This window comes from Scophthalmus maximus, chromosome 5 (genome assembly GCF_022379125.1).
Source record: "Scophthalmus maximus strain ysfricsl-2021 chromosome 5, ASM2237912v1, whole genome shotgun sequence".
Taxonomy (NCBI): domain Eukaryota; kingdom Metazoa; phylum Chordata; class Actinopteri; order Pleuronectiformes; family Scophthalmidae; genus Scophthalmus; species Scophthalmus maximus.
Genome location: NC_061519.1, coordinates 869,869 through 894,271, shown reverse-complemented (window position 1 = coordinate 894,271; position 24,403 = coordinate 869,869). Strand labels below are relative to the sequence as shown.

The following is a 24,403-nucleotide window of genomic DNA, read 5'->3' as shown; positions in this document are numbered from 1 at the left end:
AAGGGGGCCATTTACCCAGAGTGGACAAATATTCCTCCGATTGGACATATTTACTGTACCGTACTGTACTACCATGACAAGTTCTGCGATGTCGACAAATGTACCACGAAGCGGACACCCAAAAATTTACAATGTGAATGAAGTGGACAAAAAGGTCCATCAGTTGGACAGGTGTACGAGTTAGGGAAGTGGTAGGGGCCCCTGTGTCCAACGGCAATACCCGGGGCCCCCCCCCCCCCAGCCCAGAAAGGAGTGATAGCGCCACCGACAGGCTCAGTGGCTTCGGCACACTTTGCGTCCAATTCGTGATCTTAGTCACAGCCATATGACACCCTAACAGGGACGCAAGTCCATTGTGACGACCTTTGACCAATGGCAGGAAAATGGCTGACTTCCGGTTGGGCGGAGCTAATTGCTCCAAGAGGCTTTTTGGTAGGTCGTCGGGAGGTACATGAGCCGACCGAATTTGGTTCTTCTAAGTCAAATTTAAAGGCGTTAGAATTGACTTTGAAATGTTGTAGGGGGCGCTATGGAGCCATTTTGACACAATTGGACAAAAGACACATATCAGACATATTGTCTTGCCACTCTGAACATGTCTGCCAAGTTTCATGAGAAACAAAGCATCATAAGTGCCTCAAATATGTAACGTATTTGATGGCGAACAGGGCGTCACCATGGCAACAGCGTTTGACATATGGTCAAAAATTTCACAGTACAATATCAGCCATGTCTCACAACTAAGCTGACCAAATTTGAGGTTTCTCCAGTGAACCTGCGAGGCAGAGGACGTAAAAGAAGAATTTCAAACTTCCTATCACCATTAGGTGGCGCTATGACTTATGTCCAATATTGACATGTAGATGTGTTTAGGGTGGGACTGTTATCACGCCTGAGAAGTTTGGATCAGATTAGACCATGTAGCTTTGATTTGGAGCAACTTCCTGTTCATGGTGAATCACGCCTCACCGCGGCCACGCCTTTCGATGTGGAGTAAATCTTTTGATATCGTTTGATCCGGAAGGCCTCCTCTACGCGTTGCTAAAGTTTGAGGCGGATCCGAATAACCGCCTAGGAGGAGTTCGTCAAAGTGCGTCGCCTTCCGTTCACTGCTTACACCAAGGTAAAATCCGAAATGGCTGACTTCCGGTTGGGCGGAGCTAATTGCTCCAAGAGGCTTTTTGGTAGGTCGTCGAGAGGTACATGAGCCGACCGAATTTAGTTCTTCTACGTCAAATTTAAAGGTGCGATAATTGACTTTTAAGTTTTGTAGGGGGCGCTATGGAGCCATTTTGACACAATTGGACAAAAGACACATATCGGACATATTGTCTTGCCACTCTGAACATGTCTGCCAAGTTTCGTGACAAACAGATTATCATAAGTGCCTCAAATATGTAACGTATTTGATGGCGAACAGGGCGTCACCATGGCAACAGCGTTTGACACATGGTCAAAATTTTCAAAGTATCATATCAGCCATGTCTCACAACTAAGCTGACCAAATTTGAGGTTGCTCCAGTGAACCTGCGAGGCAGAGGACATAAAAGAAGAATTTCAAACTTCCTATCACCATTAGGTGGCGCTATGACTTATGTCCAATATTGACATGAAGATGTTTTCAGGGCGGGACTGTTATCATGCCTGAGAAGTTTGGATCAGATTAGACCATGTACCTTTGATTTGGAGCAACTTCCTGTTCATGGCGAATCACGCTTCACCGCGGCCACGCCTTTCGATTTAGACAAAATCTTTTGATATCGTTTGATCTGGAAGGCCTCCTCTACGCGTTGCCCAAGTTTGAGGCGGATCCCATGAACCGCCTAGGAGGAGTTCGCGAAAGTACGAGGCCTTCCGTTCGCCCCTTACGCCAAGGTAAAATCAAAATGGCGGACTTCCGGTTGGGCGGAGCTAATTGCTCCAAGAGGCTTTTTCGTAGGTCGTCGGGAGGTACATGAGCCCACCGAATTTGGTTCTTCTACGTCAAATTTAAAGGTGGGATAATTGACTTTTAAGTTTTGTAGGGGGCGCTATGGAGCCATTTTGACACAATTGGACAAAAGACACATATCGGACATATTGTCTTGCCACTCTGAACATGTCTGCCAAGTTTCGTGAGACACAAAGCATCATAAGTGCCTCAAATATGTATTCGTATTTTATGGCGAACAAGGCGTCACCATGGCGACAGCGTTTGACATATGGTCACAAATTTCATAGTACCACGTTAGCAACTTCTTACAACTTAGCTGACCAAATTTGACGATGATGTGGTCAACCTATAAGACAGAGGGCGTAAAAGTGTAGACACATGTTACTTCCTGTTGCCAGTAGGTGGCGCTATGACCTATGTCCAATATTGACATGGTAATCTGTTCAGGGCGAGACTGTTATCATGCCTGAGAAGTTTGGGTCCGATCGGAGCATGTACCTTCGATTACGAGCGACTTCCATTTTCATGGCGAGGGATCGAAATTCGCCACATTTTCGCCACGCCGTCACAGCATGGGCCTCTGACGTACACTCAAGCTTTTGATATCGTTTCATCCCATGGGTCTTCAGATGACACACGACAAATTTGAAGTTGCTCATGTGAAATTTGTAGTAGTAGTTCATTAAAATATGGCACGTGAAATATGGATTTTGACACAAAATGGCCGACTTCCTGTTGGTCATAGGAAATTTTGCCAAGAGGTTTTTTGTCAGGTCCGACAAGATGTATCTGCCACCCAAATTTCATTTATGTAGGATACTCCAAAATTTTTTTTCCTATACCTGCTGATTTTTCCAGGGGGCGCTGTGAAGCCCCTGGGCCACACCCAGTGCCGGGCCTCTAGGCCTGAGTAGCGGGAGCAGTTTCTGACGTGTGTGCCAATTTTCATCCGTTTTCGCATATGGGAACAGGGTGTAAAATGAGTGAACGATGCTGAATAAGAATAATAATAATAATCCTTACGGAAACAATAGGGCCTTGCACCTCGGTGCATGCGGCCCTGGTGCATGCAATGCCCCAGGTCCGCGCACCTCGTGCTCGGGCCCTAATAATCCTTACGGAAACAATAGGGCCTTGCACCTCGGTGCATGCGGCCCTGGTGCATGCAATGCCCCAGGTCCGCGCACCTCGGTGCTCGGGCCCTAATTAAAGCTGCGAGCAGCGATGATCGGGCCCTCGCACTCTTGCCGTCGGGGACGCGCCGGCAGCCGCTCTCCACGCGTCCGCCGGGTCTCGCGACGGCCGGTCGGGACGCGATGATTTCTCTTCCCCACCCTAGGGAAGCGGGCTCCGGAAACCGTCCAGTGGCAAGAAGCGGCCCATGTCGCGGAGTGGACGTCCCCAACCCCCCCTTGCCCGGCTCCCCGGGGGTCCTAAAAATAGGCGGCGAAGTGTACGTACACTTCAAAATACCTTAGAGCTGAGGTCAGGGTATTCCAACTGGACAAAGGCAAGGTGGTCTCTTCCACCCGGCCAGCACAGTCCTCCTCAGTGGGGGGAACATGTCCACTCGGTGGAAGTGCAACCTACCCCGGGGGCCCCCGGGGGCCCCTTGTGCCAAAGCCCCCGGTGTCGGCAAGTGAGTTCTGGGATAATTGGACTTTTGGCCCCCGGGGGCCCCTGGTACTCCCGGGCCCCCCTCAGGCCTCTCCCCCCGATGTCGGCAAGTGAGTCCTGGGCTAATTGGACTTTTGGCCCCCGGGGGCCCCTGGTACTCCCGGGCCCCCCTCAGGCCTCTCCCCCCGATGTCGGCAAGTGAGTTCTGGGCTAATTGGACTTTTGGCCCCCGGGGGCCCCTGGTACTCCCGGGCCCCCCTCAGGCCTCTCCCCCCGATGTCGGCAAGTGAGTTCTGGGCTAATTGGACTTTTGGCCCCCGGGGGCCCCTGGTACTCCCGGGCCCCCCTCAGGCCTCTCCCCCCCGATGTCGGCAAGTGAGTTCTGGGCTAATTGGACTTTTGGCCCCCGGGGGCCCCGGGGGCCCCTGGTACCCCGCCCCAGAGTCAGCAAGCGAGTTTTGGGCAAAAGGGGGCCATTTACCCAGAGTGGACAAATATTCCTCCGATTGGACATATTTACTGTACCGTACTGTACTACCATGACAAGTTCTGCAATGTCGACAAATGTACCACGAAGCGGACACCCAAAAATTTACAAAGTGAATGAAGTGGACAAAAAGGTCCATCAGTTGGACAGGTGTACGAGTTAGGGAAGTGGTAGGGGCCCCTGTGTCCAACGGCAATTCGTGATCTTAGTCACAGCCATATGACACCCTAACAGGGACGCAAGTCCATTGTGATGACCTTTGACCAATGGCAGGAAAATGCCCATTCATTCTCAGCCACGAAGTGGAAAATTCCCTTACCCGTGTCCCGTAGGAGGAGTTCGTCAAAGTGCGTCGCCTTTCGTTCACTGCTTACCCCAAGGTAAAATCCAAAATGGCTGACTTCCGGTTGGGCGGAGCTAATTGCTCCAAGAGGCTTTTTGGTAGGTCGTCGGGAGGTACATGAGCCGACCGAATTTGGTTCTTCTAAGTCAAATTTAAAGGCGTTAGAATTGACTTTGAAATGTTGTAGGGGGCGCTATGGAGCCATTTTGACACAATTGGACAAAAGACACATATCAGACATATTGTCTTGCCACTCTGAACATGTCTGCCAAGTTTCATGAGAAACAAAGCATCATAAGTGCCTCAAATATGTAACGTATTTGATGGCGAACAGGGCGTCACCATGGCAACAGCGTTTGACATATGGTCAAAAATTTCACAGTACAATATCAGCCATGTCTCACAACTAAGCTGACCAAATTTGAGGTTTCTCCAGTGAACCTGCGAGGCAGAGGACGTAAAAGAAGAATTTCAAACTTCCTATCACCATTAGGTGGCGCTATGACTTATGTCCAATATTGACATGTAGATGTGTTTAGGGTGGGACTGTTATCACGCCTGAGAAGTTTGGATCAGATTAGACCATGTAGCTTTGATTTGGAGCAACTTCCTGTTCATGGTGAATCACGCCTCACCGCGGCCACGCCTTTCGATGTGGAGTAAATCTTTTGATATCGTTTGATCCGGAAGGCCTCCTCTACGCGTTGCTAAAGTTTGAGGCGGATCCGAATAACCGCCTAGGAGGAGTTCGTCAAAGTACGTCACCTTCCGTTCACTGCTTACACCAAGGTAAAATCCGAAATGGCTGACTTCCGGTTGGGCGGAGCTAATTGCTCCAAGAGGCTTTTTTGTAGGTCGTCGAGAGGTACATGAGCCGACCGAATTTAGTTCTTCTACGTCAAATTTAAAGGTGCGATAATTGACTTTTAAGTTTTGTAGGGGGCGCTATGGAGCCATTTTGACACAATTGGACAAAAGACACATATCGGACATATTGTCTTGCCACTCTGAACATGTCTGCCAAGTTTCGTGACAAACAAATTATCATAAGTGCCTCAAATATGTAACGTATTTGATGGCGAACAGGGCGTCACCATGGCAACAGCGTTTGACACATGGTCAAAATTTTCAAAGTATCATATCAGCCATGTCTCACAACTAAGCTGACCAAATTTGAGGTTGCTCCAGTGAACCTGCGAGGCAGAGGACATAAAAGAAGAATTTCAAACTTCCTATCACCATTAGGTGGCGCTATGACTTATGTCCAATATTGACATGAAGCTGTTTTCAGGGCGGGACTGTTATCATGCCTGAGAAGTTTGGATCAGATTAGACCATGTACCTTTGATTTGGAGCAACTTCCTGTTCATGGCGAATCACGCTTCACCGCGGCCACGCCTTTCGATTTAGACAAAATCTTTTGATATCGTTTGATCTGGAAGGCCTCCTCTACGCGTTGCCCAAGTTTGAGGCGGATCCCATGAACCGCCTAGGAGGAGTTCGCGAAAGTACGAGGCCTTCCGTTCGCCCCTTATGCCAAGGTAAAATCAAAATGGCGGACTTCCGGTTGGGCGGAGCTAATTGCTCCAAGAGGCTTTTTCGTAGGTCGTCGGGAGGTACATGAGCCCACCGAATTTGGTTCTTCTACGTCAAATTTAAAGGTGGGATAATTGACTTTTAAGTTTTGTAGGGGGCGCTATGGAGCCATTTTGACACAATTGGACAAAAGACACATATCGGACATATTGTCTTGCCACTCTGAACATGTCTGCCAAGTTTCGTGAGACACAAAGCATCATAAGTGCCTCAAATATGTATTCGTATTTGATGGCGAACAAGGCGTCACCATGGCGACAGCGTTTGACATATGGTCACAAATTTCATAGTACCACGTTAGCAACTTCTTACAACTTAGCTGACCAAATTTGACGATGATGTGGTCAACCTATAAGACAGAGGGCGTAAAAGTGTAGACACATGTTACTTCCTGTTGCCAGTAGGTGGCGCTATGACCTATGTCCAATATTGACATGGTAATCTGTTCAGGGCGAGACTGTTATCATGCCTGAGAAGTTTGGGTCCGATCGGAGCATGTACCTTCGATTACGAGCGACTTCCATTTTCATGGCGAGGGATCGAAATTCGCCACATTTTCGCCACGCCGTCACAGCATGGGCCTCTGACGTACACTCAAGCTTTTGATATCGTTTCATCCCATGGGTCTTTAGATGACACACGACAAATTTGAAGTAGCTCATGTGAAATTTGTAGTAGTAGTTCATTAAAATATGGCACGTGAAATATGGATTTTGACACAAAATGGCCGACTTCCTGTTGGTCATAGGAAATTTTGCCAAGAGGTTTTTTGTCAGGTCCGACAAGATGTATCTGCCTCCCAAATTTCATTTATGTAGGATACTCCAAAATTTTTTTTCCTATACCTGCTGATTTTTCCAGGGGGCGCTGTGAAGCCCCTGGGCCACACCCAGTGCCGGGCCTCTAGGCCTGAGTAGCGGGAGCAGTTTCTGACGTGTGTGCCAATTTTCATCCGTTTTCGCATATGGGAACAGGGTGTAAAATGAGTGAACGATGCTGAATAAGAATAATAATAATAATCCTTACGGAAACAATAGGGCCTTGCACCTCGGTGCATGCGGCCCTGGTGCATGCAATGCCCCAGGTCCGCGCACCTCGTGCTCGGGCCCTAATAATAATAATCCTTACGGAAACAATAGGGCCTTGCACCTCGGTGCATGCGGCCCTGGGGCATGCAATGCCCCAGGTCCGCGCACCTCGTGCTCGGGCCCTAATAATAATCCTTACGGAAACAATAGGGCCTTGCACCTCGGTGCATGCGGCCCTGGTGCATGCAATGCCCCAGGTCCGCGCACCTCGTGCTCGGGCCCTAATGACGGGTTTGGATCCTGCAGATCTGGGGTCAGATCTACTAGGGGAGAGAGAAAACAGAGTTAGTGACATGTAATGTAGATACATGGGGGCAGAGAGAGAGAGAGCGAGAGAGAGAGAGAGAGATTGAAAAGGTGGGAGAAGGAGAGAGATATAAAGGGAGAGAAAGAGGGAGAAGGAGAGAACGGGAGAGGGAGAAAGATGCTCATGATATAAGTTCCCCCAGCAGTCTAGGCCTATAACAGCATAATAAAGAAATGGTTTATTAAACACCTGAGCAGTTCTAACTATAAGCTTTATCAAAAAGGAAGGTTTTAAGTTTAACTTTAAATGTAGACAGGGTATCTGCATCCCTGACACAAACTGGGAGCTGGTTCCAGAGGAGAGGAGCCTGGTGGCTGAAGGCTCTGCCTCCCATTCTACTTTTACAGACTCTGGGAACCACAAGTAATCCTGCATTTACAGAGCGAAGTGATCTATTGGGATAATATGAAACTAGGAGCTCTGTAAGATATGATGGAGCTTGATTATTAAGGGCTTTGTAGGTTAGGAGCAGTATTTTGAATTCTATTCTGAATTTTTCAGGAAGCCAATGCAGAGATTCTAACACTGGAGAAATATGATCTCTTTTTCTAGTTCCTGTCAGAACTCGAGCTGCGGCATTTTGGATTAGCTGGAGGCTTTTCACAGACTTATTGGGGCATCCTAGCAGTAATGAATTACAGTAGTCCAGTCTAGAAGTAACAAAAGCATGGACTAGTTTTTCAGCATCCTTTTGAGAGAGGATGTTTCTAATGTTCTTGATATTGCGCAGGTGAAAGAAGGCTGTCCTACAGACTTGTTTTATGTGTGAGTCAAAGGACATGTCCTGGTCAAAGGTAACTCCAAGGTTTCTCACAGTAGAGCTGGAGGCCAAGGTAATGCCATCCAAAGTAACTATATGATCAGATAATGTTTCTCTGAGGTGTTTAGGGCCGAGTATAATGACCTCAGTTTTTTCTGAATTTAGAAGTAAAAAATTATAAGTCATCCAGGCCTTTATGTCTTTAAGACAATCCAGAAGTTTGTCGACCTGATTAGTTTCATGTGGCTTTAAAGATAAATACAGCTGGGTATCATCAGCGTAGCAATGGAAATTGATGTGGCGTTTTCTTATAATATTGCCTAAAGGAAGCATATATAGAGTGAAAAGTATCGGTCCCAGTACAGAACCTTGTGGTACTCCATGTCTCACTTTTGTATGAATGGAAGATTTGTTATTAACGTTAACAAACTGAAATCTATCAGATAAGTAGGACTTAAACCATTCTAGTGCTGTTCCTTTAATCCCACTTTGTTCTAGTCTCTGTAACAGAATTTTGTGATCGATGGTATCAAATGCAGCACTAAGATCTAAAAGGACGAGAATAGAAACATATCCACTGTCTGAGGCCATGAGAAGGTCGTTGGTAACCTTCAGTAGTGCTGTTTCAAGATAAAGAGTCTGGAGACTCATAATGAACATTATGCTGCCTGTGACATCATCCAGCATGGCTGTTTTGGCAACGGGTCAGTGATGGTTTGAGGAGGCATATCCTTGGAGGGTCGCACAGACTTTCATGTCATAGCCAACAGTACGGTGACAGATGTTAGGTACCGGGATGAAATCCTCAGAGTGGTTGTTAGACCTTACTGGTGCAACTTAAATAATTGGCTCATCAATATCTCATGTGGGATTTAAGTTTTCCCTTATTTTTTTGGAGTGGTTTATAAGACTAAAAAAGTGATATATATATATATATATATATATATATATATATATATATATACACCATTTAAAATAAAAACTAAGATAAGAGACATAAAGTGGGACCATAATCTTTAATCAACTAAATCATGTAATGAACATGATGTACCATATACAGGGAGAGTACAATTTCAGTTGTGCTTGTACTGTATTAAAGATGTTTATTGGATTGCCATTGTGTATTGAAATATAATAATTATCTTAATTTATTTAGTGGTAGAGGTAAAGTATGATGACCTTTAAATATTAAAGGTCTATATATTTTTGAATTATTATAATGCAATTGAATTTACTCATATGAAAGATGTTATCAAGTTGCATTATTAGAAGTGTAGGATCCAGTGTTTTTGGAACATGAATATCCCCCAACATCACGGTACTTTTTGCTGTTGGTGTAACAGAGGTTGTAGATAAGGGGAATTGATAAAGATAATAATTATTATTATTACCCAACATTATTTTTGTTGTTATTCATGTCAGTAGGTAAAGCCTTTTCCGCTAGTGACAATAAAGATGAATGCCGAGTCAAAATTATGAGATAGTAGGTTTTAGGTACAATGCAAGTCATTTTATATAGTATTTGTTATTGTATAGTATTTGATCTTGTTTGACCCTAGATTCTGTCGTATTCTATTTCTTATATAGCTGTTATCAATAAAGGAACTTATCTCATGAGATAGTAAGTCGAGATAAAGAGTTGACATTACCAGGGTTGCTTGTTAGGGCACTACACCATCGAGGTGATGAAAACAGAAGTTCTGTGTGCTGCTGTAACGGAATTATCTCAAAATTATGGCTTTTTATCTCATAATTTCTACTAAGCATTCATCTTTTTCTTTTCTTTTCCTGGCAGAAATGGGCTTCCATGTGTTGGCATGTTGTAAAGTGAAATGGTAAGGGATGGGAGTTGGTCTCACTAGAGTTAACAATCCTTAAGTGTAGTTGTGAGTAGCCAAATGAAAAATGCTGTGACAAGGAGAGCCAGCCAATGTGGAGCAGCCAGCCACTGTGGAGCAGGCAGCCACTGGGAGCAGGCAGCCAGTCTGTGTGTAGCAGCAGCCACTGTGGAGCAGGCAGCCACTGTGGAGCCAGTGGTAGAAGCCAGTGGTAGCAGCCAGTGAAGCCAGTGGTAGCAGCCAGTGAAGCCAGTGGTAGCAGGCAGCCAGTACAGCCAGTGGAGCAGGAGAACCTGAAGCAGGGCTGAGCCAAGGACTCACTGAAGCGTGTCTGTGAATACAGTCTGTGGTGAACACACATGCGGTGGCAGTGCTACGTTTGTAACGGAGCACATACTGCAGCCTGCTAACAACAGAAGCCCTGGTGATGGATACAAGAACAGGGCTGGGGAGATGATGTGAACCAGAGGTGGAGGTGCGGGCAGCAGTGGAGCCGCTGGTACCAACACAGTATGTGCAGTGAATGTGACACCGAAGGAAATGTGAGGGTGGCTCCACCGGCCGACGTTAGCTAGCCAGTCAGCTAGCCAGTCAGCTAGCCAGTCAGTGCGGCAGCCTGGTGCGAGTCTCGTGTCCTTCCAAGAGGCAGAGGGGCATGTGAGAGGTGAGTGAGTCCGACTGCAGCTGCTTCACTCATGTCCTCGACCAGGACGACTCACGACTGGGGAGAAAACCTTCACTGCGGCTGCTCGGCGTTAGCCAGCTAGCCAACAGCACGTTAGCATTGTGGCTTAGCTTGCTATTACAAGACATTTTTCAATGCAACATGCTGTGATATGACTTTAGTGATGAGAGAACACCGGCTCGGACTGGGCTGCATTTAACACCAACTGCATCACGTGCTTTAACTGAGCGAGCCGGTTGTTGGCTGCCAGCTAGCTCGATCCCCCTGAAGAAGTGTGTGAAGCATAACAGCTGGGACCCTCGCACCTGCCGTGTGCACCGTGGACACGTGTGTGATCTCGAAGTACATAGTACTTGCCGTTATCAGACTAAGAGTGGCTCCTCCACTGTGGAGTCACGTGAGCCCGGGGCTGGACGGTGAAGTGCCTCGGTAGGTTCTGTGCTAATCCTACCAGTCAGCTCCACGTTGTCTGACGGGGGGAGGAGGGTTGAAGAAGAGCACTCAGCTGGTACAGTCCCTCTCTTCCTGTTCACTGTCCGCTCCTCTCGTCGTCAGAGGCATCATTAACTGCAGGATTGAAGAGCAGACGAGGCTGCGCACAGGCAAGGTTTGTTTGACCCTTTGTGTTCGCTTCACTTCTTCTTAGTTCTAAATCTCTTCAGACGTCTGGTTTTCTTCTGTCCCCACACTTCAATAACTTCCTCTTTTCCTTCTTGTATTATCTCTACTTTTCTACATCACTTGTTGCTCCTCGTGTCTACTTGCAGTCTGAGTTGATTGTCAGTCTGCAAACAGCTCATTCGATTTGGTCTATGAACCTTTTCAAAACGGATCAGTATCATGTACACTCAGTTGCCAGTTTATTAGGTACTCGCATTAAACCATTACTGCCTAATATTACAGTCCAGCAAGAAATCCTATACATTAAGTCATGCTGTTCAATTTCTGTTTGAATAGATGTTGATTCAACTCTATGGTCAAACTGGACGACGTAGTGTATGGTGTTGATGAACAGTATTGGGACCCTGTGACCAGGTGACCACGTGACCACATGACAGACTTACAACATAGTCAAGTGGCTGAAATAACTTCCAAATATGTGAAGACGAAATGCAAAAGAAAACTGGCAAATCACCTGAAAACTTTAATGGAGATTTGCCATCTTGCAGCTACTAAAATGCTGCATTTTAAACAATGTTTGCTGCATGCAAACATTGAAGTGAGATGATTGTTGTGTTTTAAATTTGGAATCCATTTTGAATTGTCCACAACATGCTATCCTGACCTTTACCACAACCATTTGTCACTCTTCAAACATGTGACTGCTATGTATACTTTGTCGGATGATGGTAAAACAGTATGATATGTTGATACGTTGATACTCGGCAGAGTAAAGTTTGTCACAGAGCAGTGAAGCTCAGCCAGAGATCCACTACTGTTACTTACAGCCAGACGACCATCCTCACAGGATTATTTGGGCCTATATTTATCGTCACTAATTGGTTTAGGCTTTCCTAATTCTGAGGCGCTCCAGTGGAGGAGTTAGTTTGAGTTTCTTCATCCTCCACTCACTCACTTGTTTCATCCCTCCATCAGCTAACAGTAACAAAGTAAACATTGAGCCTCATGCAAGAACTGTTCGTAAGACAGATTTGTCCTTAAATCGTGCGTACGAGTGATTTAGGACAAATTCCGGCATTCACCATTGTTTTCATTTTTCGGGATTTCTTTCAAATACACAGAATTTATGAGTGGTCGAGACCTGTCGTAGGAGTCACGTAAATTCGTCTGCTGTTAATCAAAACATGTTTTTCCATTTATGGATTGTTTTTTCAATCACTTTGAAGCAATTATATAAAAATAATTTAAATAAAATGTTAACATATAAGTATATATATACAGTCAAGCCCGAAATTATTCATACCCCTGGCAAATTTTGACTTAAAGTTACTTTTATTCAACCAGCAAGTGTTTTTTGATTGGAAATAACAGGCGTCTCCCAGAAGATAATAAGACGATGTACAAGAGGCATCATTGTGAAAAAATTCTCAGCTTTTTTTTTTACATTTTAACAAAAAGTGGCATGTCCAAAATTATTCATACTCTTCTCAATAATCAATAGAAAAGACTTTATTGGCTATTACAGCAATCAAACACTTCCTATAATAGCTGACCAACTTTTTGCATGTCTCCACTGGTATTTTTGCCCATTCATCTTTAGCAATGAGCTCCAACTCTTTCAGGTTGGAGGGTCTCCTTGCCATCACCCTGATCTTTAGCTCCCTCCACAGATTCTCAATTGGATTCAAGTCAGGACTCTGGCTGGGCCACTGCAAAACGTTAATGTTTTTGTCCGCTAACCATTTCTTCACCACTTTTGCTGTGTGTTTTGGGTCGTTGTCGTGCTGAAATGTCTCTCTGTAGACTGCTTGATGTTGCTGTTGAGAATCTTGATACATGCTCTTTTTTCATGGTGCCGTTTACTGTGATTAGGTTCCCTGGTCCATTGGCTGAAAAACACCCCCAAAGCATTAGGTTCCTACCACCATGTTTGACAGTGGGGAGATGCAGTAGGGTTGAAAGCTTCTCCTTTTTTACGCCAAATGAAGGATACATCATTGTGGCCAAACAATTAAATTTTTGTTTCATCTGACCATAAAACAGAAGACCAGAAGTCTTCTTCCTTTTCCAGATGAGCATTTGCAAAGGCCAAGCGGGCTTTTGTGTGCCTTATCTGGAGTAGTGGCGTCCTCCTTGGTCTGCGTCTGTGGAACCCAGCAGCGTGCAGTGTCCGTTGGACTGTCTGCCTTGAGACGTTGCCACCAGCAGAGCCCAGATTCACCAGGATGGCCTTGGTGGTGATCCTTGGATTCTTTTTCACCTGTCTCACTGTCCTCCTGGCCTCCTGTACCTGTTAATCGTTGCGCAATGGCCAGGGGAGCACACATCTTTGGCAGTTGGCATGCATGTTGCGCAGGGGGCGCACAGAGTTGCTGGCTATCTGTCAGTTGTTTATTGTTGCCCTGCAAACTATTTTCAGATCATATCTTTAAACTTCACTCAAATTAGCGCAGGGCTTCTCTGGGCAACCCGCAGACGAGGCAGGAGGGTTCATACAACAAGCGTTATATACACACTGACTCGTGCCCAGTTGGTGTAGTTAGGGCAGTTGGACGAGCTTTAACACAGCTGGTGGTAGACTGCTCCACACGCCAGAGAAGGCATGTCAAATAATTATAACATGCTTTAATTGTATAATATTGCAATCAACGAAGGTAAACTGATCCAGGAGCACAAAATATGCCTGCATCGTTGGTTATGTTACGTATTTTTTCATCCCTAACAGTGACAGACTTCACCTAGACATCCTTGCATTTATCGATTATCTTGATGCGGTGAGTGTTTTTTTTTATTGTTGCCATTTTCATATCAGTGCATTTCCTCTTTATTTCAGTGACAGTCCTACTCACAGGTGACTCAGTATTAATATCTCTGGTTTAGTCCGTCACATAACTCCTGCTGATGCTGCTGAAATATACACTTTTATTTCTGGATCTGTGAAAACAGAACTTCAATCTCCGATCTCATAAAAATCTTCTTTTTACTCTTTAATGCCGTTTTCATGAATGAGCTCCTTCTGACATGGGACAGGAAGCAAAACCGTATATGGTATTTTCGGGGGCGTTGATTATGCTAATTTGCAATACTCCTGCACTCTCGCGCGGGTGACATTCATCCTGTTTACGCACGTAATTTACACATTTTTCTGAAGATCGAAGCGTTTGATGAATCCGACGTGGTCTGTTCGTGTGAGAAATTTAGGATTAGTATACGAATATGTTCTTGCATGAGGCCCATTGACTTTCACATACACACTGCAAACACTCGGTAGTGTCATTTGACTGCAGAGCTCTGTTTGTTCATGGAAAGATGGACCTTGACTGCGCAGCAGAATCTCAGATATTGACAGACATGTAATAGAGGGCTGATGTAAAGGGTCAGTTCAGTCAAAATACAAAACGGTTTGCACACCTTCTTTTAATGGTATCTAGGCAGATCTAAGATTCCTGCAGCTTCCTCAATACAACAATTCAACCTTGAATGTTTTGATATGTTTACCTCTATCCTTGTGTGTCTGTACAACAACTAGCTGAGTCAGAATGTACACAAGCTAGCAGGGCCTGCTCAGATGTCATCAAAATGTGCAGATCATATTGAGTGTAAACCTGAGAAAGTGAATGGAATTCTCACTAAAGGATAAGTGGATAAGTATTGTCAACTGACAACCAAACTGACAACCGATGCCACATCTCAGAGGCCTTGTGATTTCCTAACCGAAAGACTCGCAACTCTGTCACAAGCACTTCCTTTACGGTGACGCCATGCACACCGTAAAAGATGTCAAACTGTGATCGGTCGGGGAACAAAGTGTAGTCTTGTCATGTCTCTCGGCCATGACATGGCAACAAATGATTACTTTATAATGAACTTATGTTACACAGAGACACCCACCACAGTGTGGACTTAACTGCTGGCTCAGGAGATGGAGAGGATTGTCCACTTACTAGAAGGTTGATGGTAACATAAAGAGGAGTGTTAAAGGCACCTCCCCTGGAGAACAATCTGGGTCGTAAAAGTCAAAATTATAAATGGACTGTATTTATATGGTTCTTTTTTAGTCTTATTGACCACTCAAAGCTTTACAGCACAAGTCACATTCACCTATTAACACGCTGCTGCTCTTTACCAAGCAGTCACAGCAGGACCGTCTCTATCTCCTGAGCCACAGCCGTCTAGATTTGGTTCTAATGCCACTATTAAATCATATACACTGAACTATTGCATATTTTAATGAGTTTGCCTACACACATGTAGTGAATGACCGTCAACCGTCTATTTACTCTCTGTTAATAGCTATGGTATTTAAGACCTCACCTACTACTGACTGATCAAAACCTTTTTACTTGAATGGAAAATGTTGTATATATGTATAGATAGCAGGTCCAATTTGAAACCTAACTTTTTATATAATACAAAAATGTCATTTTTTTGAGAAATGTAAACATCAAGAGGCCATTTTTAGTGAGAGAAACCAATGTTATTTGGTGACTATACAGTATTCACAAGCAGCTGCACAAGTGCAGCTTTCCAGGTCTTTGTTTCTGCTTAATAATTTTCAGTTGAAATGAGCTGCATTCATTCTTCTGATCATTTGTTTTCCTGCTCTGTTTTCAGGATGATGGCTAAAGGATAGCAACTGAGGAGTCACTCTCCCTCTACCCAAAGTGACCCTCTTACTTTAACTCTGCACCTTTGCAACGTCCCCTCACTGATCTTCTTTGAGATTTGTCTCTGCTCATTGCCTCGTCTTTTTTGGATTTCATGGAATTCATGCGTTCCACAGTTGGACCATGTAAAATAATTTCAAAGTGGACACTCCTCCTCCTCACACCCTCCTGCCCAAAAGAGAGGATGATTTTGTTATCTGGAAAATAATTACAATGTGACTGGATGTCAACTTCCTTCCCGTCTGAGATTACCACCTTGGTCTGTAGGTTTCTCACTCTGGTTCATCGAATTGCAGCCCTTTTCACAACCACATCCCTTTTCTAGTGTCATTGGGCCATGGTTCGCAAGAAAGGTTCTCTTATACTCTGCAGTGCTTTCCTGTTTGTTGCCTGGAATGCGTTGCTTCTACTTTATCTTTGGGGTCGCCCTCCCATCGGCCGCCTCGGAGAAGTTGGTGGAGCAGAACCAGGAGGAAAGGAGGAGTGGGGTGTTGGTAGAGGAGGCCAGGTCAACCTGGCTGGGGAGGTGATCCGCCTGGCAGAGGAGGTTGAAGTTCAACTTGAGACCCAGAAAAAGCTCCTGAAGCAGATTGAGAGTCACAGGGCAGTTTGGGCTCGGCAGAAAGATGTCGGTAAACGACAAACTGATGATACAAAACAAGTCGAAAACGAGGATGTCCACCAGCCATCAAAACCTCCACTTCCTCTCGGTGTAGATGACAGGGCCCAGACTGAAATAATACATACACAGAAGCCTGTTCATACAGTAACTCTAGACTATAAGTTGGAGCAGCACCAGACCGTTGGAATAAAGGAGGAGGCTGTCGAGAAGAATCTTTTGCCATTTTCTGTTGCCAGCACACAAATAGTCATTCCCATTCTAGTCATTGCTTGTGACAGGGTGACGGTAAAACGGAGCCTTGACCGACTGATACAGTACCGCCCTTCTCCACAACTATATCCAATCATTGTCAGCCAGGACTGTGGCCACGCCGAGACTGCTCGTGTAATAGGCTCATATGGAGATCAAGTGACACACATACGCCAGCCGGACCTGTCGGACATCAGAGTGCGGCCAGAGCACCGGAAGTTCCAGGGCTACTACAAAATTGCCCGACATTACCGCTGGGCACTCAACCAAGTGTTCAATACTTTTTCCCAGTCCACTGTAGTCATAGTCGAGGATGACCTGGAGGTGAGTGCTCAATTCTGCCTTATTGTCGTGACATAACTATACGTTATAGTAGCTCATCATTTACTTAGTAGTAGTGACATACACCACTTTCACAAGAAAAATGGGGAAGCCGTTTACAGCTGGAAAAAATAAAGGAAATTGTCGGCAGTAATGAGAAAGTGATGGGCAAGGATGGCAGTGGACTCTTCTGGCTGCGAGAGGATCACTCTCCGTATCAGGACTTTTATATATACACTCACATCCACACCACCTATCCTTGTTCCGCTATAGAATTACTCTTCAGTATTTTCCTGGAGCTTCATTCTGCTCCCAGACTTCTCTGTGGTGACAAATGGGTGCACCATAGCTAGCTGTGTGGCATATATTCATAATTATCCTAAACTTGAGTCTGGAGTCTGGATGAGGTTAGCCTAGCTTATCACAAAGATGGAAAGCAGAGGGAAACAACTACTCCAAAGTTCAACTAGAGTCCCACTTAGGAAACCACATTTACATCCACAAGATCTGGATTTTTAATAGGATCCTTACCAAATCGCACACAGATAGATATCAGTCCCCTAAAAAGGCCTGATTTTTTCATCCAGATCCATGCATTATTCCCCTGGATCCACTCCAAAATGTAATTCTTTCTTGGCCCATGTCTCATCTTTCCACCAAGCTTCATGAAAAACTCTAAAGTGGACTAATTAATATGCGCAATATTTAGCATTTTGACATAAGCAGAGCTTTATGTGACGTATTGTTAAAGGAAGATTGGTTTGCTGGAACTGTTTATTGATGAAGAACTGTAAAGTGCAGAACCTGAGAGCTATGTATATATTTAGTCTGACAATCTCTCTCTCTGTTTATAAGACACTGTTTTTAAACCACAGTGGACAAATGAAAAGTCTGGAATATAAACATGATTTCACTCATCTATAAATATCTGCTGCGCTTTATTTATTATTACTTTACACTAAACTCTCTTGACCCTGGCTCCTGTAGAATGATGACTCTGTTTTTCCAGTGATCTGATTGGTCAGTAGTTGGGCTGTTGACAAGTTTTGATCTCTTATCTGGAACGTAACCTGCTCTGGATCAGGTTAGACGTTCAGCATCAGTTACCATGATGATTTAGCCCGGAAAGAAGAGAACTAGCTTCGTAGGACATAAAACCAGGGTTAAACCTGATGTTACCTCGATAACCGCAAATCCTGCTTCGTAGTACAGGCCCCAAGTTTTCTTCTATTGTGTTTGTACAGAGACCCAAACCAAACAATAGCTTCGTCCAAATTCAGGGGCCGCCCCCTTCGGAGAACGAAGCCTACGTGGCTTCACCAGCGTGTTCTGCCCCTCACCTCTGTCGCCTAGCAATGGAGCACCCTAGGAGAAAGCTGACAAATGATAGAGCCTCAAATCCCACAATGAGCAAAGCACTTGGCGACGGTGGAGAGAAAAAAACTCCCTTTTAACATGGAGAAACCTGACAGAACCGGACTCAGTTATGGGCAGTCATCTGTCTCGACCGGTTGGGGTGAGGAGAGAAATGGGGAGGAGAGTTGGTCAGAAAGAGGGTGACAGGAGAGACAGTAGGAGGGAAGAGAGAGAGAGAGGACGGTTGTACAACTGCCGCTTTAGTCGTTACCAGACTGATAATAATAATCCTGCAGCTCTGGGGTCAGAGATATACTAGGAGAGAGAGAAAACAGAGTTAGTGAAATGTAATGTAAATACATGGGGGCAGAGAGAGAGAGGGAGAAAAGAGGGAGAAAAAGAGAGAGAGGGAAAGGGAGAAGGAGAGAGATAGAGAGGGAGAGAGATGCTCATGCTATAAGTTCCAGTCTAGGCCTATAGCAGCTTAATAAAGAAATGGTTTACTAAACACCTGAGCAGCTCTAACTATAAGCTCTATCAAAGAGGAAGTTTAACTTTAAATGTAGAGAGGGTGTCTGCCTCCCTGACACAAACTGGGAGCTGGTTCCAGAGGAGAGGAGCCTGGTGGCTGAAGGCTCTGCCTCCCATTCTACTTTTACAGACTCTGGGAACCACAAGTAGTCCTGAGTTTACAAAGTGACCTATTGGGATAATATAAACTATGAGCTCTGTAAGATATGATGGAGCTTGTTTATTAAGGGCCTGGTAGGTTAGGAGCAGGATTTTGAATTCTATTCTGAATTTTACAGGAAGCCAGTGCAGAGATGCTAACAACATATACACACACACACAGAACTTTCAAAGGCTGTGACATATGTTGGATCTGGGCACCCTAGCAGCTGTAAAATACAGCAGCTCCAAGAATCGTCATTTCACTTAACACATAAGACATTTATACGATTTACGAAAAATACATTTTTAAAGCCCCTTGTTTTTTTTTAAACGTGTACCATTGGCAACACATTAATTTAAGTAATATTGAAGCCTGAAATTTTAAGTAATTCTGACTGCAACCAAGAGCTGGAGGGAGAAACTGTGCCTAGCAATCTAGGTTTATTTATGTAAATGTTCTCCACTGGGACTAACTGCCTCTGTTTGGCTAATCTCACTTTAAACTGATGAAGTTCACTTGAACACAATGTCTTGAATACCTTTGGAAAATCCATGGAAAAATGAATACTTATTTGTCCATCCGCTTTTTATACTGCTTATCCTCAGAGTTACAAATTTAGCTTCAAAAATTTTTTGCCAACATTTTTCTTTCCTCTCCCTCATTTTACAATCCCTCAGATTCGTTTGGTGATTTTTTGAGGGGCCTGAGCCTTAGGTTTGAAACCATGAGACCAAACTAAAGTTGCTACCCCTCGAGCAGCTACAACAGTAAAATGCTGCTTCCACAATTGCACTTTAATCAGGCCTGGACTGGTAATCTGGCATATACCGGGCTTTTCCCTGGTGGGCCGACGCTCTCTTGGGCCGATATAATTATATTTAATCAAAAGAGAAAAAAACATTTTTTTAAATATTGTTCAGTAGAAGTTATTCAGTCTTTTGAATTATTCGGCCAGACCCGAACAAGCTTTTTTTGCTATTTTCGCCTGAACAATTTCGGTGACGGAAAATTTGGTGCATCCCTATTAATAATGCTTTTCTCCTCTTGTTTGGACCCAATCAGCAACATCTTGCATCTCTCTTCTCTCATTTAGGTGGCACCGGACTTCTTTGAGTATTTCCAAGCCCTGTACCCAATTTTGCACTCTGATCCCACCCTGTGGTGTGTTTCTGCCTGGAATGATAATGGCAAGGATGCCTTGGTGGATCCATCCAAGGCAGAGCTTCTCTATAGAACAGACTTCTTTCCCGGACTTGGCTGGATGCTACTGAAGGACATGTGGGACGAACTGGAACCTAAATGGCCCCTGGCCTTCTGGGATGACTGGATGCGTCAACCAGAGCAGCGCAAGGACCGCTCTTGCATCCGGCCAGAAATTTCACGGACTATCACCTTTGGCCGTAAAGGCGTGAGTTTAGGTCAATTCTTTGACCAATACCTTCGTTATATTAAGCTAAACACTCAATTTGTGCCTTTTACCAAACAGAATTTGTCTTATTTGTTAAAAGAGAAGTATGATGGAAGGTTTATCAAAGAGGTTTACAGTGCACCACTGGTGAAAATTGAAGAACTGCAACAAGGGGGCATCCTAAGAGGCCCTGGACCATACAGGGTGCAGTACTCCAGCCGCGACAGTTTTAAAGTCCTTGCTCGAAATCTGGGGGTGATGGATGACTTGAAGTCTGGAGTTCCTCGTACAGGTTACAGGGGCATAGTGGGTTTCCTGTACCGAGGCCGAAGGGTGCTCTTGGCTCCACCAGAGGGATGGATGCAGTATGACATCAGCTGGAGCTGAGAGTTTGATTCAGTACAATGTAAATGGGGTTGAAGAGGGGAGAAAGCCTTACTCAGAGGAACTCTCTGAGACCAAAGAATATCAGCAGAAACAGTGGTTCATGGAGGGACTGAAGTGGCACAGGTGGGGCTGCACATCAGTGGAGTCTTGACCCAGACCCCTTTGTCAGGAGAGCTTCTAAAATAGGGTGCTCATTCAGGATCAGTAGTCCAGGGCCACACAGACCTCACATGAAGTTCAAACTTAGGAAACTAGGAAAGGAAAATTCCACCCTTAAACACTGTTTCAAAAGAGATATTGGCAACGTGCCTTGCTTTAAGGGCCCACTTTGTTTGATGTATTGTATATCAGCTGTAAATGGAGGTTGGTAGCAGAAAATAATTTGAATCGTCAACAAGAAGTGATGATACTATAAATGCTGGAAGCCACAAACAAGCAGAGTTATCATATCAGTTAAAAATTGTGTTTTGGGGAAAGTTGATGAAATTGACCCAGCTTTTAAGATCATGTTGCTGGTGAAGTCTATAAAACTAATCAGAAACAGAGTTGTGTACAAAGGATATGAAAAACTACAAGGTTTTATGTGGTCAACAAATGCCATATCAAGCGCTGAACAAAGTTCAAGTTATAGACCTGATGGTTATCATTAAGAAGTAAGGCCTCTTCATTGATGATTCAGAGAAAGAATTGCATTAGAAGCGGAGAGACTAACTTTGGAAACTACTTTAGCTCTGATCCAATATCAACAACCTAAATATTACTTTTCATGAAATCTGTTGGCACATCTGTTGAAAGTGGTCAGCAGATTGTAGGAAAAGGTATAAGGTGGGGAGAACCAGTGCTAGGTGGAAGCAAAATATTTAGCACAATGGTTTGGTCTGACAAAAAAGGGTCTCTTCTGTTTAAGTCAATACAAACCACACGTTTTATTTTTCGCTCACTGCGACAAAACTTACAGCTGTCTGTTGTTGTTTCCCCTACCTTACAGATTGCTAAGAAGAGTACCTAGCATCATATAAGATTGTATTTTTAGAATTCCTCCAGTAACAAATTAAGTGCTCAGTGACTGAGGTGTCTTCATTCCAGGAGATGACTGCAGGACACTTGCAGTATAACTTCACTAGACCAGACATGAGACCTGAGAAACAATAATAATAATTCGTAAGAAATGATTTGTTGAAAATGAAAATGAAGATGCCAGAAAGCAAGAACAAAAACTGACAGACACTTCATAACAAAACAGCTTTGACAATGTTTACTACAGGACAAGTAGCAGATGTTTAACAGTTATCAGCACTGCTGCCCTATTTTTACATCCATATTAATATTCTGTTGTTTTAAAATGCATCATTGTTGCTACAATTACTAAGTTTTTGGGCACTCAAAATTGAAAATCTTGAAAAAGCTGCTTGCCCCATAAGAATTTGAAAGGCTTGTGTTATTGTTTGCACTGCCAGCAGTGAACGCAAAACATTGCTAACACTTACTTTCAGTGACAGTTCCACCTCAGTCAGTCCAAGAAAAGAAATCCCTTATCTTAGTTTCAGTTGCTCATTCTCATTCATAGCATTTTCTGTAACTAAGCAACCAACGGAGATAATTTCTGATATGGAGCTCAAACCCTTCTCTGGACGGAGAAAGTTTTCATTTTTAAACGGTTTTGAAACTGAAACGTTTTATTTTGGATGTTGTCTTAGGGCCAAGGGTATCTTTATTGTCCCCAAAAGGGCAATTTGTATTACAGACAGCAGTATCCACATAGTGCTGGTGATGAACATGGCTTTGAAAGCAGTGTGAAGCAGAGAGATGACCTGTTGGTATTAAGGCCTCAGTATGCTTCAAGTCAAGTGGGACATGTTACACTTCAGAAGTTCTGTCCTCAAAGGCATCCGTGCTGCATTCATTTCCTACATAAAGTGAAAGTAGTTGGGTTAAGGCTGGAAAAAGGAAACATGGGGGGGGAGAAACGTGTGTGTGTGATTGATGGCTCGAAATTGTCGGACACGGTTCCTTCAATTTTTCTGTCAATGGATTTCAGAAACCTTTGTTTGAAGCATACTGAGGCTTTCAGGGCCATCAGGTCTTTGGATATTTTCTTATCTTTTTGTTTTCTCTTTGTCTTTAATGTATTTGAGCAGCCCAGTAAAAATTCCATGACACTGATGGTTGAAGATAATTGCTTTGCTGAAGGAAAAAACATATTAATTGTCCACCTCCCTTTTTCCTTTCAGAAGGTTATGAAGCCACACCTGAATGATTTTGGTGACTAAATGCGTTGAAGGAAATTATTAATGTGAAGGATGAAACTATAATGTATAAGATATTTTTAGAAATTATTTAACAGTCTAGAACTTAAAGTTCTTAAAGGTTTGCCAAGCTGTAAATGAGATTCAGACATGAGTTTGACATTTTACTGATGATCACCCTGAAGCTCTGATACGGGGCACATTGTGATTCCATGACGTTCCACACGGTTTGGCCTCTAAGGTTAGTTGAAAAAACAGTTTTATTTGTTTCTGCTACAAGAAGGCAGAGAAATGATTATCACTGTACTGTAATTAGCTTTGGGAGGTTATCAACAAGAATGTCTGTATGGTGATGCGTAAAACCACTGCCTGATGTGTTTATAACTTTAACAGTATAAATAAAATCAACTATTTTGATATTTGTCCAAATGCTAAAAGAGTCACTCTTTCATTCACCTGTGAAATGTGCAGGACTGAAACGTTCATGTCATGTTCCTGTTTGTCCCTGGTGAACAATGGGTCATCAGTGCATCTTGGTTCATGTTTAATGGTGAATTGAAAGGTTATTAGGAAGGCTTACTTCAGCCTTAAGAATTCTTCAACCTCACACTCTTGTCCTGATCGACAGTGGCAGTATGCACCTCTCCCACGTCTGGAGTCGCAGCAGCAGATGATGCATTGGTGCTAACTTACTCAAAGACTGGAGATTGGGTCATGGGCAGCAGGGCGTATATACAAACACTGGTGGGCTGTAAAAGCTGTAGACCCCTGTAGATTAGCCTGATATGTGGAAGTCTAACCCACACTAAAACTCAACAAAAACATTTCATTAGGAACACCACATGTATACTCATTAGTTCCTCCCTTTGCTCTCCAAACAGCCTCAGTTTTCATGTTATGGATTCGACCAGATGTTGGAAACATTCCTCTAAGATTCTGCACCATGTTGACATGACATTTCATTTCAGTAGATTTGTCTGCTAGCAATCTTCTGTTTTACCACATCCTATAGGGAGGTCACTGACGTTCACTGAACTCACTGTGATGTTCATGAAACATCAACTTTTGCTTTGTGACATGGAGCATTATTGTACTGGAAGTAGCCAGTAAAAACACATCCATAAAGGATGAACAATGGTTAGAAAATAATACTCAATAAATAATACAAAGACAGTCTTTGATGTTCAGTTCATCAAGGG

The 24,403-nt window shown here is 44.0% G+C and overlaps 1 protein-coding gene across 4 annotated transcripts; it reads left to right on the top strand.

The window, feature by feature from the left end:
• Positions 1 to 10,121: 10,121 nt before the first annotated feature.
• Positions 10,122 to 23,641, top strand: mgat1b (alpha-1,3-mannosyl-glycoprotein 2-beta-N-acetylglucosaminyltransferase b). 4 transcript variants are annotated; one of them, XM_035634546.2, is made up of 4 exons: positions 10,122 to 10,633; positions 14,001 to 14,049; positions 15,890 to 17,137; positions 20,257 to 23,641. In XM_035634546.2, the coding sequence occupies exons 3-4, from the start codon at positions 16,280 to 16,282 to the stop codon at positions 20,956 to 20,958; spliced, it is 1,560 nt and encodes a 519-aa protein (XP_035490439.1). In that variant the 5' UTR covers positions 10,122 to 10,633; positions 14,001 to 14,049; positions 15,890 to 16,279; the 3' UTR covers positions 20,959 to 23,641. The 4 variants fall into 4 exon arrangements, with proteins under 4 accessions (XP_035490439.1, XP_035490438.1, XP_035490441.1 ...); XM_035634545.2 differs by having other exon boundaries at positions 10,122 to 11,261; XM_035634548.2 differs by lacking the exon at positions 14,001 to 14,049.
• The last annotated feature ends 762 nt before the right edge of the window (positions 23,642 to 24,403 follow it).

Coding starts and splice junctions, on each gene's coding strand:
- mgat1b (XM_035634548.2), top strand. CDS start 16,280: ATGGTTCGCAAGAAAGGTTCTCTTATACTCTGCAGTGCTTTCCTGTTT. Junction 17,138..20,256: donor TAGTCGAGGATGACCTGGAG/GTGAGTGCTCAA, acceptor TCTCTCATTTAG/GTGGCACCGGACTTCTTTGA.